General features: G+C 43.1%; 1 protein-coding gene across 2 annotated transcripts in view; it reads right to left on the minus strand.

Annotated features, from left to right (window-relative positions):
* Ube3c (ubiquitin protein ligase E3C) overlaps positions 1 to 16,828 on the minus strand; it is a 102,377-nt gene that overhangs the window by 25,535 nt on the left and 60,014 nt on the right. For both annotated transcript variants that reach the window (XM_020179306.2, XM_020179308.2), the window contains exons 14-18: positions 14,431 to 14,535; positions 12,488 to 12,575; positions 9,828 to 9,925; positions 8,677 to 8,809; positions 3,734 to 3,981 (exon numbers count right to left, since the gene is read on the minus strand). In XM_020179306.2, coding sequence (XP_020034895.1) covers positions 3,734 to 3,981; positions 8,677 to 8,809; positions 9,828 to 9,925; positions 12,488 to 12,575; positions 14,431 to 14,535 — 672 coding nt within the window. The remainder of the gene's footprint in view (positions 1 to 3,733; positions 3,982 to 8,676; positions 8,810 to 9,827; positions 9,926 to 12,487; positions 12,576 to 14,430; positions 14,536 to 16,828) is intronic.

Below are 16,828 nucleotides of genomic sequence, written 5' to 3' on the forward strand. Positions count from 1 at the left end.
ATTCACTACAGAAACGAAAACCAAAGCCACACGAGACCCTTTCACAGCCAGCAGGAGGCTGCAACAAAAAAGGTGGACGGACAATAATAAGCAGTGGCCAGGGAGTGGAGCCGTTGTGCTGCTGGTACTGTCAAGAGAAATGGAAACTTATGTCCACACAAAAACCTATATACAAATGTTCACAACAGCCAACAAGCAGAAACCCATCGATGGACTAAAGAACGAATGGAGCTCTGGTACACGCTACAGCATGGATAAAATGTGGAGACACTACGCTGCATCAAAGAAGCCAATCACCAGGAAGGAAGATTGCTAAGTGTGAGGCCATCCTGGGCTACTTAATGAGACCTTAAAACCAAAACCAAAACCGAAAAACCCCAAGGAAGCCAGTCACAAAAGGCCACATATGGCATAATTTGGCACGCTCCTGATGAAGAGATGCAGGGCCTTGGAAGCAGGCCAGGCCAGTGCTCACACCCTGCCAACGCACTGACTGTCCTTTTTGAGAGGTTCGAGGTTGGAGCAGGGGAGGGCAGTCACTCACACAGTGAGGTGGAAAGGGGATGCCTGCCTAGTCGGCCAAGAGCACAATCAACCCCGGCAACTTCTTGAGTGCAGGGATCCCACGCTGTAGCCTGTGACCTATCTTTGTATCCTGAGCCTTCCTCCGTGATTTCACCTTTTAAAAACTTTTAACAACTTTTTGTGGTGCTAGGGATTGATCTCCAGGACCCCACACATACACCACTGACCCTCAATACTACCCTTAGCGGGTTTTAAATTGACAAAGGAGACTGTCAGACAGACTGCAGGGGCCTCAAAGCCCACACCATTTATTACCTGGCCGTTAAATTAACACAGGATGTTGTGTGCTGCCTCAGCTCACGTTGCCTCACGTTGCCTCATCACCACAGCATGGGATCCTCTGCAGTTAGGACACTCTGCTGGGTCTTTCCAGGGTTCTACCTCACAAAACTATATTATCTCTGAATGCCACCAACTGTCCCCTCATCCATCCTTCCTTGGAATCTGCTCTTCCTCTGAGGCCCTCAGTTGTCCTTCCCCACACACTTATCCATCATTACACTTTGTTTCCTCTTCTGCACCCCAAAGCAAACTCATTTTCATCACATCACTGCATTCATTGCATCACCAAGGACAACTCAAATGCCACCAACGATGAACAAGTAAAAAAAACGTGGCATGTCATATAATGGGGTATTACCTGTCAGTAAGAGGAGATTAAGTGCTGAAATAAAGCCACAACCTGGAAGGACTTTGAAACTATTATGAGAGTGGGAGAATCGAGTCAGGAAAGGCCATACACAGTGTGGCTGCATTTCTGTGAACTGGCAGGAGCCGGCTAATTGTTGGAGACAAGCATCAATCAGCATTTGCCTGGGGCTGGAGGAGGGGTGAGATGTTCTGCAGTGGGGATGGCTGAAGTGCATGGTGTGTGAACTGTATCTCAGCAAAGATTTCAGCAAAACTCATCGAGACACAAGAATCAGCACTGACCATGGCTCATGTGGTAGACTGAATACCTGGCAAGCACAAGGCCCTGAGTTCAAACCCCACTACCACCAAGAAACAAAAACCAAGAAGTAACCATTGATGAGTGCAGTAGCCACTCTCCCGAGGACACTTAACTTTCTCAGTGAACCAGATCCTAACTCTTGGGCTCAGGCCTTATCCTCTGAAATCCACTCTCCTCCCTACAACATCTTCCACCTCAGCCATCTGCTTACAAAACTGATTTTTCACTACTCACAGCAGCATGAAGTCCCATATTATTTTTGTTGTTGTTTGCTTTTTCTTGATACAGGGTATTACTGTCTAAGTAGCCCAGGCTGGCCTCCAACTCATGATACTCCTGTCTCAACCTTCCAAGTACTGGGATTATAGGTATGTACTACCATGGCTGGCATGAAATATGGAGTTACAAGACCTTATGGTGTACATGACACTTAGGTCCATAGCAGGATGGGCCAGACGGTTGAGCTTTGCTAAGTTGTGCTCTATAGGGAGAGCAGACAACAACATAAAATGATCAGGCCTGGTTGTATTCTAACAAAACCTTCTCAAACAAAAAGATAGGTGGGAAGAATTGGCTCAGAGGCTAAGGTTTGCTGGTCACTATTCAAGAAAGTCACCTCGGGCAACCTGTGACTTGGGGAAGCCAAGTACGGTTGTGTGGCACGTTGGAGAGGGAGTGTTAATTATCAGGCACCTGTCTTCGAGATTTTAAACGCGAGATAAAAATGTATTCCTAGATCATTCAAAACACCACAATCAATTTCCTCAAATATGAGAAACTGTTACTTAAGATCCATGGGTAACATCAAACTCTAATTTTATTTGCTAATAATCTTAATAGTAGATATCCACTACACAATGATACTTTATAGCCCCAGACCTTCTTCTATACTGTAAGAAATGTACCCAAAACTGAAAACAAACAACACACAAGAAAGAACTGTGTGGCAGAAGCTAGTGCTGGGTGCTAAGGAGGACAAACTGAAGAGGGGAGGCTGGGAGGCCAAGGGCCTGCTAGATGGCTGGCATCACTGCATCCTCCTCCCGCTACCTGCAGAGCCTGTGACTGTCTTCTGACTCACCATGGATCTGGGCAGTGCTTTTTCAAGGTGGTCCTAAGCAAGCACTGGGGAGCCCTTAGGCAAACCCACAGTCTCCCCACCCTGTCACAGCTACATCTGCCCCATGGAAAGATTCTCCTTTCTCTTAAGAAAGACTTATGTGGAAGGTGTAGCTCCTGATTTTTCTGGGATAACTGCTAGCCACATTCTTCTAGAATCTGCAATCATCAACTTTTACTTAAAATGCAAATAAGCAAACAAAATAACACATAACCCTTAAATATAAACTTGTATATAAAAGCTACCCACTTAAAAACGTGCATACCCAGTAAAAACAACAACAGCACCACTGATGGAGCAAGTGTGACTTCTGGGCAAGCAGGTGCAAGCTTGTCACTTAGGGCACACTCCAGACAAGGACAGATCCTGACTTGACTCAGAGGCAGTACCTGGAATACTTCACCACGAAATCTGAAGGTTCCACTCAGTTGTATAATAAATTGTTCCCTTTCAGCTGTAGTGAAGACTCAATCCAGCCTGTATAGACGGTTATGGGTGTAGAGTGGCACCGGAACATCATGCTCAAATGGACAGTTCTCAAGAGTTTACTCGCTCCATATACAACATGTGCACATCCTATCAAATTACAGCCTTCCATCTCATAGCACTTTAAAATTATCAAGCATATGTGGTGACACCTGCTAGAAGATAGCTACTGTGAAGCTTCTACCAACAGAATTTTAGAATGCTCATTATCCACACAGTGACTGAATAAATACTAAAACTTATTTTAACAATTTGTAATAAAGGTTATCAATAATATATACAGGTTTACAGATTACACATAGGCTATATATATAATCTCACATTACTATATAGAAACACTATCATCTTTTGGTCTAAGGTCTTGCATTTATGCCTGTGGCCTGCATGGAGCAGAGATCCTCCTACATATGCCTTCTGTGTAGTTGGGAATCACAGGTGCACACCACTACACCCAGCTTGTTTGTTGAGATGAGGTCTTGCTAACTTTTTGCCTTGGCTGGTGTGGAACCCAGATCCTTCAGAGTAGCTGAGATAACAGGCATGAGCCATTGTGCCCAGCCTTAGATGTTTTTATGTAAAGATTACTCTACCTTTCCAAGCATTCTGCCTAGGAAGTAGTAATGTCTGGCAAAAGAGTCTCCCACGAGCATCTGAGCTGCCGGGTTGGGGTACAGAAGCCCTTCATTAGTAGTCTTAAAGAACCCCTGGTTGGGGTTAAATCCCGACTTCAGTAGTTCATTTAAAAACTCTCGGAAAATACCACCACCATCGATGCCAGCTTCATCCAGGCCATGGGCGTTGAGCAAGTGCACACGGATCCGCTTTTTCAAGTCAGGCTCTGATAAAAAAGGGGAGTAAGTTGTTAAAAGAGAGGAATGAAATAAAGGGTGCTACGTGAAGTCTGAGGGCAGAGAGAACCTCAGGAACAGTTTAACACACGACTCAACAAAGTAATGATATTAAAAAGACGGTGACATTTCATTTACTTAAAATGCCAATAAACAAAGAAAATGCATATCATCTAAAACAAAGTCCCAAATAAAAGTTCCTACTTAAAAATGTAAGCCACCAATACAATCTCAAAAACTTCTGCAGCGCTTACACAGGAAGGCTTTCTTCTCCTTTCTGTAGTGCTGGGGACTAAACCCAAGGCCTTACGCATGCGGTGCTATGCTGTACCACTCACCCTAACCTTCTAGTTTGTCTGTCTGCCTCCTGCCTCCCTTTCCAGAGTGACTGCGACTATGGATGTGCACTACCACGCCCCAGCCAGAAAGTCTTTTCCCACTGATATGTCAAGAATGGAGCTAGGAGAAAGCAGGAGTGCTAAATTATTCCCCAATTTTGAAGGGTGTGAAGGACTAAAACACCTGCAGGGAAGGGTGGGAGGGAATGGAATTAAGTATACAGGCTGGTTCAGAACAGATCGCCACACAAAAGGCGTACAGGGGTGGTGGTGAGGATGACGTAACAGAGACCTTTGAATGAGGCAGTATTGAAGCAGCCCCATTTCTGTCATCCCCAGATTGGACACCAGAGTCCTTGCTGGCACAACAGCAGGAACCATAGCGCAGGCCTACTGTGCTGATGGCCTGTGTCAATACCCACATTTCTCATGGGAATCAGCCACAAAAACCTACAGTGGGACTACTGCTTCCTGTCCACCTTGTCCAGTGCTAACAGTAGCCACCAGTTGTTTCCCCAGGTAGAACATTCACTAGGAATTTTACATCATTATGTCAAATCCACGAATGTTCTCCTTGGCTAAGAAGCATGCCTGCTCTGCACTGCTAAAATGTGTCTACCACCTGCAAGGACTAGGGTCTTCCCAATCAGACATGCTTTTCTATCGCCTTAACTGCACTTAGATGGAGACACTCTTTTTCACTGACAATCCCATGTCTACTTTGGCTAATACTTAAGTTTACCTAAATTGCAGATAAAATTTCTTTCTTTCTTTTTTTTTATTGTTTTATTATTCATATGTGCATACAAGGCTTGGGTCATTTCCCCCCCTGCCCCCACCCCTTCCCCCAGATAAAATTTCATAAGAATCTCATCAGCTAATCAGAAACACAACACAAAAATGTGTTTGGGTATTTCTACATCTATATCCATTACTGTCTGAATATCTCATTTTAAGAAAGAAATGTAAACAGTTCTTTATGAGATATAATATTTCACAAGCTGCCAGGGCCTAGTAGCAACAGGTTTTGTAAAAGCTCTAAGTGTAAAAATTCTCCAAGTAGAAAAACCACAGTCCATCTTTGAGCCTCCAGTTCAGATTAGAGCACTAACTGGGGGTGCAGGGGCGAGGTGTGTCTCTGAGAGCCTTGAGGCCATTCTCAGTAGGCAGTCTCAAGTACAGCTAGAGTTGAGATTCTGTGGTTTCCTAAAGCTCCCATCTGAAAACAGCAAAATACAATAGCACAAAAAAATTTCCAGCATCAAAACTGGTCTTCTAGGAATATAGACACTATTTGTTTCTAAGGACAAACTAGAAATGCATAGCTACACATTAATGTTTTAGTAGGGGGGAAAAATTCCAAGAAAATTGCTAATCTAATTTCACCCTATTGCTGTTTATTTTTTTCCCTCCCTTCCCTTCCTTCCTCCTTTCTTTCTTTTTTGGTGGGACTGGGGTTTGAACTTGGGCTTTTTGCTTGCAAAGCAGGTGCTCTACTTCTTGAGTCATGCCTCCAGTCTATTTTGCTCTGGTTATTTTGGAGATGGGGTCTTGTGAACTATTTGTCCAGGTTAGCCTCAAACCTCAATCCTCCCGATCTGTCTTCTACTACTCTCTGAGTAGCTAGTATTACAGCATGAGCCACTAGTACCCAGCCTTTATTGCCATTTTGTCTTCAACTGAACAGTATAATCAGTTCTGCCCATTAAGTGAAACAAAACCCACCACCCAAAGAATGTACACACAGGAGAAGCTCTCTGAGGCAGCATGCCTCCAGAGCAGCTTGTGCCATCCCAGCAGTGAGGATTTTATTTGCTGTTCGTCCGTTCCCCTGTGAAGAACTAACTTCAAGACCTGCCCTTCAGCAGATGCAGTTGTCCTGCAGTAAGGCAGTGGAGTGCAAAGGGCTTTCACACGTGAGGCCCTGCCAAGATGGTCCCACTTGGTCAGGTCTCCTACAAAGGGGCCAGCGCCACCCTTGAGAAAGCTGTTCTGAGATGGAAGAGTATCATAGAGGATTTACTTCAAAGACTAGATAATACATGCAACAGGCACATGAACTGATCACGTGTTCAATTAACAAGGTAACGCCACCGCATTTCTTGTGAGTAAATGATGTGAGATACTTAATTTCCCTAATTTGTCTAATAAAACCAAACAATTTTAACACATGGTTTAAAAATCCCTATTCTGAAGGCCTAAACTGGAAAAATCTGCAAAAATTAGGGCTGGCCGAGTGGCTCAACTTGTGGAGTGCCCAACTGGCAAGCATAGGCTCTGAGTTCAAGGCCCAATCTTGCCAAAAATAAATAAATAAAATAAAATAAAATAAAATAAAATCCACAGCTCATTAAAGTGTGTCCATCAAAAGAACTCATCATCTTATCAAGCCCCAGTGCCACACACACACACACACACACACACACACACACACACACACACACACACACAAACATATTACGAGATTTCCCACAGTCTTTAATGAGTTACTCACAGGATATTTAGGACTTGTTTCTATAACTGAGCAGTGATATTCTGAAAATCACCTCCATGGAATAGTGCAAAGGTAATTTACTTTCTGACTTTGGAGAAAGAGCTTACAAACACCCCAGTAGGGTGGGAAGCCCAAACCATCCTCCACGAATCCCTCAGCTTTGGCCTCCCCATGACTTGTCTCCTCCACACACAGTCCCATCTCTTCAGCAAGCCTCTAGCGTCACACACAGAACCCGTTCTACACACTGCCAATCATTTGTATACTTCTGGTTTTGTCCTCTCTGCTGTTTTTCTTCTTGGGTTCAACTACAAATTGAACAAACATACAAACATCTACTGAGCACCTGCTGTGTGGCACAGAACAAAGTCTGTGGAAGAGAAAAAAAAACATGAAATCTGCTAGTAAAGTAATATATGAGACCTACCAGACTGATCTGTGAGATAACAAAGAGACCTAGTTTTTCAAAAGTATGCTCACCCACAAGTATCCCCAGTTAGATGGACAGGTAGACCAGGAGTCAGGACACCTGTTTCCGTTTCACTTACCTGTGAAGTTTTGAGAACCATGTTGGATGTAAGACCAACCTGCCCTGGTGGAGAATTTACCACGTGTCTTCAGCTAAACCTGAGCTAAAACTGTCTCAGTTCACCACACTGGCTTCAGAAGGCCAGTGTGCAGATCTAAGGACAAAAGTAAACTGCACAAAAGCAAGCCTGGAATAGACTAGGAATAGCTGGGGTGGGCTTTCCTCCATCGCTCCCACACTCTGAAAGAGTCGGCTCTGCAGCTGAGCAATGAGAATTACTTCGTATCAGCAGAAGGGCCCAATGCAATTTTTAATCCTAATCCCCTTGTACTGACTCACACTGACTTAATGCAGGGACATGAGCATGGCATTGTGAAGTGGAATTGCTAATGTGTACACTAAGATTACTGAAACAGTTAACACTGAGGGTCGGATATTAGCATAAGACAAATGCTATTGGAACTGCTACAGTGTAATCTCTTTTAGTGGTCAGTGAAGCCATTTACCTTTTCATAAAGAAATTTGGGCCTGGCAGGTTGGCACTTGTCTCTAATCCCAGCTACCTGGGAGGCAGACAGAAGGCCCTGAGTTCAACTGCCATCACTGAATGGTGGTGGTGGTGGTACGGGAGAATATGGACTGCAAAACATTTATCTTAATAGACCTAATTTGATTTAGGATTGGTATTTACATAAACATGCCTTTACAGGCAAAGTACAGAATGCAAAGCCAGGCAGCCATGGTGGCTTCATGCCTGAAATCCCAGTACTAGAGAGGCTGAGGAGAAGTCTAAGCTTCAGGAAGGTCTTGAGTGACATAGTGAGACCCTGTATCAGAAACAACAAAACAAAGCAGAATGAAAATGGCCACCACCAACATTTTTTGGAACTATAGGCAGCAAAATGAACAGAGAACACTGAGCAAGGGGGTTGTGGGTGTTTTTGCCTTTAAAAGAAAATCAGAAATGTGAAGCCTTGAGTTCAAGATTCTGTTCTACCGAAAAAAAAAAAAAGAGAGAAAGAAAATCAGCAATTTAAAATGCTTCCGTTACAATGACTATTTTTAAATTTTAGAATTATCACTTGGTAACATAAATCTTCAAATTTGACCTCATTTCAATCTGAAAGTCACTGTGCAGGGCTGGGGATGCAGCTCAGTGGCAGTGTTTGACTACTGTGTGTGAGGCCCTAGATTCGGTCCCCAGCACAGAGAAGACACAGAAAAAAAGAAAGTCATTGTGGAACAAGGTGGTGGACACAAATTTCTAATTAGTTCCGCAGCTTTGTCCTGCCATGTGCACATGTACAGAGGGAATCATACCAACCATTTTCTGGGGAAAGCTTGTCATAAGCATCCTCATAAATGTAGTTTCTCCTTATCGTGACGTTTATCCCATCCAGAAATGGGCCATCTCCTTGAACCTCTTGCTTGTCTGCATAAATCAGCCTTTGAAAGATCTAAGAGATGAGGGAAGGTGGGAGTTTATTAGAAAAAAATGTCTTTTTGTGATAAACACAAACTGAAAGAAAAAGCTGCTAAATAAATTTTAACTTTGTATCTCCATAAAATCTGAAAAAAATTTTTAATAGCCCAGGTGTCAAATATTGATTTTACCAAGAAATGAGCACTTAGGTATCTTTACCTTCAGTCTTCCCTATTTTATAATGAATGATGAAGATCACACGTGTTAGAATTTCCACTTATAAACCCTTCATTAAAATTGAGGTGATAGAGGGAAGAAAGAGCAGCTGTTAGAGGGAACTGCTTTCATAATCATGAAATTCAAGTCTTTTTGATGTTGAAAATCCAGTAGAGGGAGCTCAGGAGTTATGCACTATTGCGTGTCCGTAGTTTTTAATGGAGAAACACTAACAGCTTCCAAAGGAACTCACTGTCTTGCCCATCCTGCCCAGGTGTGTGGAGACGTAACCAATACCTCTTGAAGCCAGCACCTGATAAAAGAACCTACCAATTTCTTTCTAGGCATTTTCTAAATATAGCTAGAAATTACAAAGAAAACATCCTAAATTGAGTTTGGGGACAGATAAATGCAAATAGTTTTTTACATGAGTCAAAATCACAAGGCAAGGAATAAGTTATCTGTCCATTTCTTTCTTTCTTTTTTTTTAATAAAGTAATGTTTGTGATAAGTAAATTTCACATGACTGTACAGAACATACCTTTACAAAAAATTTGGCATTTTTTAGTAACAATGCAGAATTTACCAGAAAAAAGTGAATTCATTTAGACTCTACTGTCAGGAATCTCTAGTGCAACAGTTTGTTTGACCAGCTACAACTAAGGGAAAATTGTTTTAATTTGCCCAAAGAGGTATCCAGTTGGGCTTTACTGACTCTTTTGAGCTACTTCAACCTAATGAGAAAACAAAAATTAGAAAACTTGAGGTTTTTTGGTGTGTTAATTTTTAACGCTAGTATGATCATTAATTAGCACAAAGCAAAGTGAGCAGCCTACCTTCACTCGTTCCTCAAATGGAACAACAAAGGGCAGTTCCGTCAGGATGGCGAGCTGTCGTTCCTCAGACACAGACAGTGGCGGGGACTCCAGACCCACTGCAACACATCACAATCTCATTAGCTCATTTTGACTTTCTTTTCCATTCTTACTACCAGTTATTGAGTCAGGATTCATGACATTGTTTCTCAAGATTCTGAGATAACCAATTAATACCCCTATCTACTCCAAGTTTCACAACACATTGTCCAGGCCCAATCTAAAATCTGTGAGTCATTTTCGCCATGTGAGTGGTACCAGCACGGGGTGGTCAGGACAGCAGTGTTCAGTGGCTCTGGGATCTGTGCCTGTCCCCATACTGAACACATTTTTCAATGAAGCAGGAAGCTACCTCTGCAGCAGTCTACAAAACCTCACAAGCACAGCCCAGCAATCACACTGTGGTGAGGCCCCAGAGTGCCCAGTCTGAAGTGAGGGGTGTGTGTGTGTGTGCGCACACCAGATGGTGCTGTGCCAGCAGTGGCTTTGAACTGGCACTTCTCTGATAAATGTGTGGCCTGCTCTTTCGCAACAGTGAGAGATGAGCAGGGCACAATGAATCATGGCCTGGCCTTTCAAACTCATTTCAAGGAGATGAAACCTTGAAGACTTTTCCCAGTGTATTAAATAACTCTAAATAATATTTCCTTTTACACTAAACGTGCTAAATGCATTTTTGAATGTTCTGTTTAATTATATAACAAATATGCAGATTTATTAAGCACCCAATAGGTGCTTGTCACAGTACCAGTTGGAATCTTTGTGGGTTTTTTTTTTTTTTTTTTTGGTGGGACTGGAGTTTGAACTCAGGGCTTCCCACTTGCAAAGAGGCTCTCTACCTCTTGAGCCACACCTCTAGTCCCACTAGGTGGAATCTTAATGTCACTTTTAACATCTCTAACAGCAACTAAGTCTAAGAGAAGCAGAGCTCCCACTGCAGATAACTCACTGCTGCATTCATTCCTTTATTTATTTATTTATTTATACATACAATTCTAGGTTTTGAACTCAGAGCTTCATACTTGCCAGGCAGGCGCTCTACCACTTGAGCTACTCCGCCAGCCCCGCCTGCGTTCATTTCTCAGTACAAGTGACAGAAGTGCATGGTTCTTGGTGCAGAAAAGTATGTATATTCCTATTACTGCTCTACCAAAAACCACTGGGCTTTGTTTATAACTACAAAATAAACTTACTTTCACAGTTGAAATACTCTATAACGTTCAGCTAGCAGGAAAATGAGTATAATCATTTACTAATTTTTAACCATCAGTCACTGAAAATACCAATCAGAAATTACCTTTACACTTTTGAGGAGGCAACAAAGCTTAAGAATTATGTAATTTCTCAAAACTCAAGAGCTATTAAAGTAAAAAACTCTTGACAGTTTTTAAGAAAACTACTAATTTAAGAAAAAGACAGCACCCTGGAGGTGTGCTCAAGCAGTACAGCTCCTGCCTAACAAGTGCAAAGGCCAAGTTCACACAAGATGCAGTAGTTGCCTGCCATGGCAGCTGAGCAGGAAGAACAAATAGAAGGGTTGTGGTGCAGGCTGACCTGGGCACAGTGAGACCAAACAGGAAAATTATCAAAAGCAAAAAGGGCTACAATGTACTTCAAGTGGTAGAGCACCTGCCAGCAAGCCTAAGGCCCCAGTGACACCTTCTGGTTCCCCACCACCAAAAAAAAAAAAAAGAAAGAGATGAGTACAGCCTGGGAGCAAATATTAGCAAATTGCATAAATGTCAAAGAAATTGTATCAGAATGTATCAAACTCTCAACACTCAGTAATTAAAGACCAAGTGCATGAAAAGACACTCAGTATCACAAGCCAGCTGGGAGATACAAATGCAATCAGATGCCTCTATACACGTTTTGTCTTTTTTGTTTTCTTCTGTGGTGTTGGGATTGAACCCAGGGTCTTTCACATGGCAGCCAACTGGTACAGCTTCAACCCACAGCACACCTTTTAAAGTAGCTAACATAATTTTTAAAAATCACCAATTCCAAGGACTGGCTAGGATATGGAGCAACCAGAACGTGACTCATATGTTGTGGTCTAAATGCAAAATGGCACAGGCACTTTAGAAAACACTCCGCAATTTCTTATAAAGTTAAATGCACACTTGCCATGTGGCTCAGATCTATTCTTAGACATTCAAGTGAAACAAAAGCACCTCCACAGAAAACCTTGTATAGTGGTGTTTACTCCAGCTGAATTCACATTCACCACAGACTACGCTGCCGCTGACCGGCAGCTTGACAAGCTGGAGCACACCACAGTGGGACACACTGCTGAGCAAGACTCATGCAGTGTGCAGCCCCAGTGCCTGTGCCAGATGAGGGAGCTGCCCTCGGGGCTGTCTCCCCTATGACTCCATTTAGAGGCCTTCAGGGAAAGGTGAAATGAGAGGGACAAACACGAGAACTATCACTGCCACGCCCTGAGTTGAGGAAAGCACTGGCCACCGAGGAGCATGAGGTGTCTCTTTTGAAGCGATGGGGTTGGTTCTCGTGATATTATGAGATTGTATGTGTTCAAAAAAATAATAAAAGAAATGCTGCAGTGTGTATATGCCTTGAGAAGCCTTGTTAAAAAACAAAGTGCCGGCTGGGGCACTCACCCTCCAGCGTGGACTGCAGCGGACCAATCCTCCCCATCCTCCGGAACCTCCACACGTGTCTGGATGCAGGCACATAGAGCTGTGTAACCTGAGGGAACAGAACTGAGGTTAGCACATCCTTCTGTCCCCAAAGAAGCATTTACCTGGTGTTGTGTGAACAAAGTTAGTGTGCATCACCCTTCTTTTAATAAGCTAGCCTCTGTGTCCTGTCCAGGACACCTTTCTCGTCCTCTCTCCTGTTGGGTGGCTAACCTCTAGTACTTTTAAGCTAATTGCTAATTGCTTTATTTAATGATATAGAGTATCTGGGCATACCAAACTGTTATACTGTAACCACTTTATGAATGAAACATTACTTATACCTAATAACTTCTATTATGAAATACGTACTTTCTCATAAGTTTTTCAGTTGATTTAGTTGAGTTAGTATCCAATAAGATAGGAAAAGGATACTCTCTCTTAAGTCCTGTTTCAGTCTGTTAGCTCTCTTCATCTCTTTATTTTTTTGTTCCTAGCAATTTTTTATGAAGAAATTAGCATTTGTCTTACAATTTTCCTGTGCTCTGAGTTATGCTATTCACACCTTCCTTCATGGTTGTCTCTCTATTGCTGCAGCCCCTCTGTCCCCTAGGTGGAGGTGGAGGTGTGCACCAGGGTCAGAGAGCCTGCCTGCCCCCCGCCCCCCAGCAGGTGTGGACACTGTGCTACAGGTTGGCTTATGCCAAAGCATAAACAAATTACATCACTAAACATGCGCTAGGTTCAGCTGATGTTTTTCTGTAACACATTTCTGTAGCAAGGAAGAGGTGGGATGATGTCTATCAGGCGCCAGCCCTCATCTCCTGGGGGATGTGCAGAGGCTCAGGCCATTAAGCTGGAACACAACCACAGCAGAAAGAATACACATTAACTGCTAACTGGACAGATGGGAAGACCAAATGCTTCCCACAAAGGAAGAAAGGAAGGAAGAGACGATATACAGAAAGGCTAAATGTTCATTATTTCCGTAGCACCCTACAAAACCGACCAAAGAGGTTCCTTTCCACTCTAATACTACTGTGAACTTGCAGGTTAACATAACTGAGGGGGTCCACTCTAGCTCTTTCCAGTGGTGCTCACAATGCCCCAAATGGAAGGTGGGGGGCACTCTTCAGGGTGACCCCTTCAGGGTGCCAGCAGCTCCACTGTGACACAGTGCCACATACCCCTTGTAGGGTCTTCCCCAGCTGTAGAACCCACCATTGTGTTAAGGTCTGTTTGTCTGCGAGGAAAGGTTCTTTAGAGATCCTGGCCTATGCCCTGTGGTCGTTCACTCATAGGATCTGTTTCCAGACCCTATTAGTGGGCAGAGTCAGAGGCTCCAAGCTCAATGTGAACATGGGCTGCCTCAAGAGGACAGTCATGCTTGAACTGCTCTGCCACACTCAAACTTTGGTTTACTCTATACTTCTCTCCCTTTGTCTTTCACCCCTTTCCTACCACTTACTCTGAAATGAATCCAGTCATGATTTTTTTCTGTCCTCTTAACGCCACACTCTTTCTAATGCATTGGCTGACTGAGTCTCTTTCAGTCTACATCTCAGCAACAGTCAGTCTGTCTCTGCTCCGTGGCACGATCAAGGATATAACTCTCTTTTAAGTACTGAACACATCTGTTAATGTTATCAATGAAAGTGAACTCCTTGTCAATCCTAACACTCATTAGGCTTCAACTGAACAAAAGGGACAAGCAGAGTTGAAGACAAACTTTGGATGCATGTCTACGTCAATGATGTGGCTACATAACCCATCAGATGAGCTGAGAGGACTAAGGCTTACCATTAATATTCAGTTGAAAAATAAGTAAAAAGTTACTCTCAAAGGACATGTTTTTTTCTCCCCAGAAAGACAAAAGCTGAAGAAGCATTTTTATGAAAAACATTAAAAAGATCTTTTAGTACTACCTTATCTGCTTTAATATCCTCCTGTTCTGATAGCCAGTGATTTGGAGGACAAAAATTTCTCCTGGTATCTCTGGACTTCAGCATTTTCACTAGGTTGGTGATGACCTAAAGAGGAAGACAGGACTGTGTCACACAAACAGCTCAGCAATTACCAATGTACATAGAAAGCAACACCCTAATCAGACACCAGAGGAGCACATGCCACAGACACAGATGCTCTTCCAACTGAGCAAGGGAAGAAATCAGGGTTCAGGAATTCCCAACCCAGGTTACAGACAACAGGCTGTGCAATCACAAGAATGTGGTGTAAGAACAAAGTAGTTATCTGCCAACAAACAGAAAAGCAAACACAAGTACACACATACAATGGTCTTTACAAACTACTGGGGGGGGTGGGGATTGAGGAAGAAATGCAATAACTTGTCTGAGCCATAAGGAAAGTCATCTCCATTTCTGCTACTCTGAAAGTTTTTGTTGCTTTTCTGAGAAACACTGTATCGAAGGCATGGGGGTATGGGGGAGGAGCATCCTGGAGCTCTCTCACATCTTCTAAGAAAAACAATTTCCACATCCCTCCCATCAGACTTTGGAACTGAGAGTGCCTCCCAGATTCCATGAAGACTGACCCTCCTCTTTGGGAATAGCTTCCAAATCTGGCCTCACAGGCTCCACTGCACCCTCGCAGCTCTGACCTTTGGTATTATTTCCCCACTGAGCAACTGCTTCTCTCTGGCTATGCAGCAAGCTCCTTTTTTACAGAATCCAAATAACTACCTGGGAACCTTGTAGTTCTCAATGACTGATCAGTGATCAGAAATGATTTGTAGGAAGTGCAAGATAATGATGAAGTTTTCTGGAAAAGTCAGTCAAGCTGTGTACATGCTGCCTCTAATTAAATATAATATAGATCACAGAAAAAGGAAAACTAGAATGAGGCTGGAGGTGTGGCTCAAACGGCAGAGGGCCTGCCTTGCAAGCTTGAAGCGTTGAGTTCAAACTTCAGTGCCACTATCAAAAAAAAAAAAAAACAAAACAAAAAAAACGCCCCAAACATAACAAAACTGTTATTATTATTTTTTTTTTGGTGGTTCTGGGGTTTAAACTCATGCTTGCTAGGCAGGTGCCCACCTGAGCCACTCCACCAGCTCTTGAAAATTTCTGATGAGAACAGTTTCCCAATACATTCATGGATTAGTGAGATCATTCAATCTCTGCTGCTGGTGGAGATCTCCTGCTAAAATTTAGCTACTGTAATTTCATAAACTAGCATCTATATGCCACACAAATACCAATTCTCCTTTTGTGAAGTGCAAACTTTGGCAAGCAGGGATACCAGAAACTGTACCGGAGGAAAAGGGCTCAGAAGAAGTTCTTGGCTGGTACTGCAGACCACTCTAATGAGAATGCCCACGATGTCCCTCCCATGGGCTGAGAAAAGCAGTGTTTCACCGTCATTCAGACGCAGCCATGCTAGTGAAGGCCTCTCAACAACTAGAACCTGGCAGTTCAGAAGTGGCATCTAAGTTGTGTTATTTGAAAGCCTATCATGATTCTATGGTTATTGCTTGATCCTGGGCCCTGCTGTGGTTGCCCAGGAGGCTGAGAAACACAGCAGGGCTACATTGTCTTATGAGATGATAACACAGGTTCTGCGTGAGGACACTTCCCCATGGTCAGTTAGCAGGAGTTCTCGTGGCCATCGTGGCCAGGGAACTCTCAACCATCCACACTCCTGTGAAAGCAGAGCCTGTTAATTCATCATCTTTAGCTTGGACAGCTGTCAGGAGGGATTTTTTTTTTTTTTTTTAAATAGTTTGTGTGTTTCTTTTCAATGTTGAGGTTAAAGGAAACCAGCTTACAGGTATTAACGTTGTCTCAGGCAAGGGGCACATAACCAAGCATGTGTAACAGTTGTGTGCATTACTTTCTTGGCACTTATTTAAGGTTGTGATCTAGTGTGGTAGAACCTGATGGGGACTGGAGTAAACACACCATGTATCCTGTGTTGTGTTCATAAAATCTGCTAAAACTGACTACACTAGGCTACAAGCAGCTAGTTATCCCACGGTTTGCTTGTCTACTATGTTTTACTTCTTATGACTTTGACTTCCCATGAACCACATTGGTTCTGTCTATCATTATCAACTGGCTCCACCTCGACCAATTCCAGTTATGGGTGGTAGGGTGCCTGTGTGTGGGCATCCATCATCGCTCCTGCACCATCCCAGCAGAGGCTGAGAAACACAAACCTGACTCTGCAAAGACCTCACTTACAGAAAAGTTTTTGATCTCAATTTGCAAAGCTGGATTCACCTATGGCTTAGGTACTGTTTAAATCTAACTTTTAGAAGCATTTCCATTTTGGTAAAGAATTTGAGAAAATTTGATGGCAACCATC

Source organism: Castor canadensis, chromosome 2 (assembly GCF_047511655.1).
Source record: "Castor canadensis chromosome 2, mCasCan1.hap1v2, whole genome shotgun sequence".
NCBI classification, from domain to species: domain Eukaryota; kingdom Metazoa; phylum Chordata; class Mammalia; order Rodentia; family Castoridae; genus Castor; species Castor canadensis.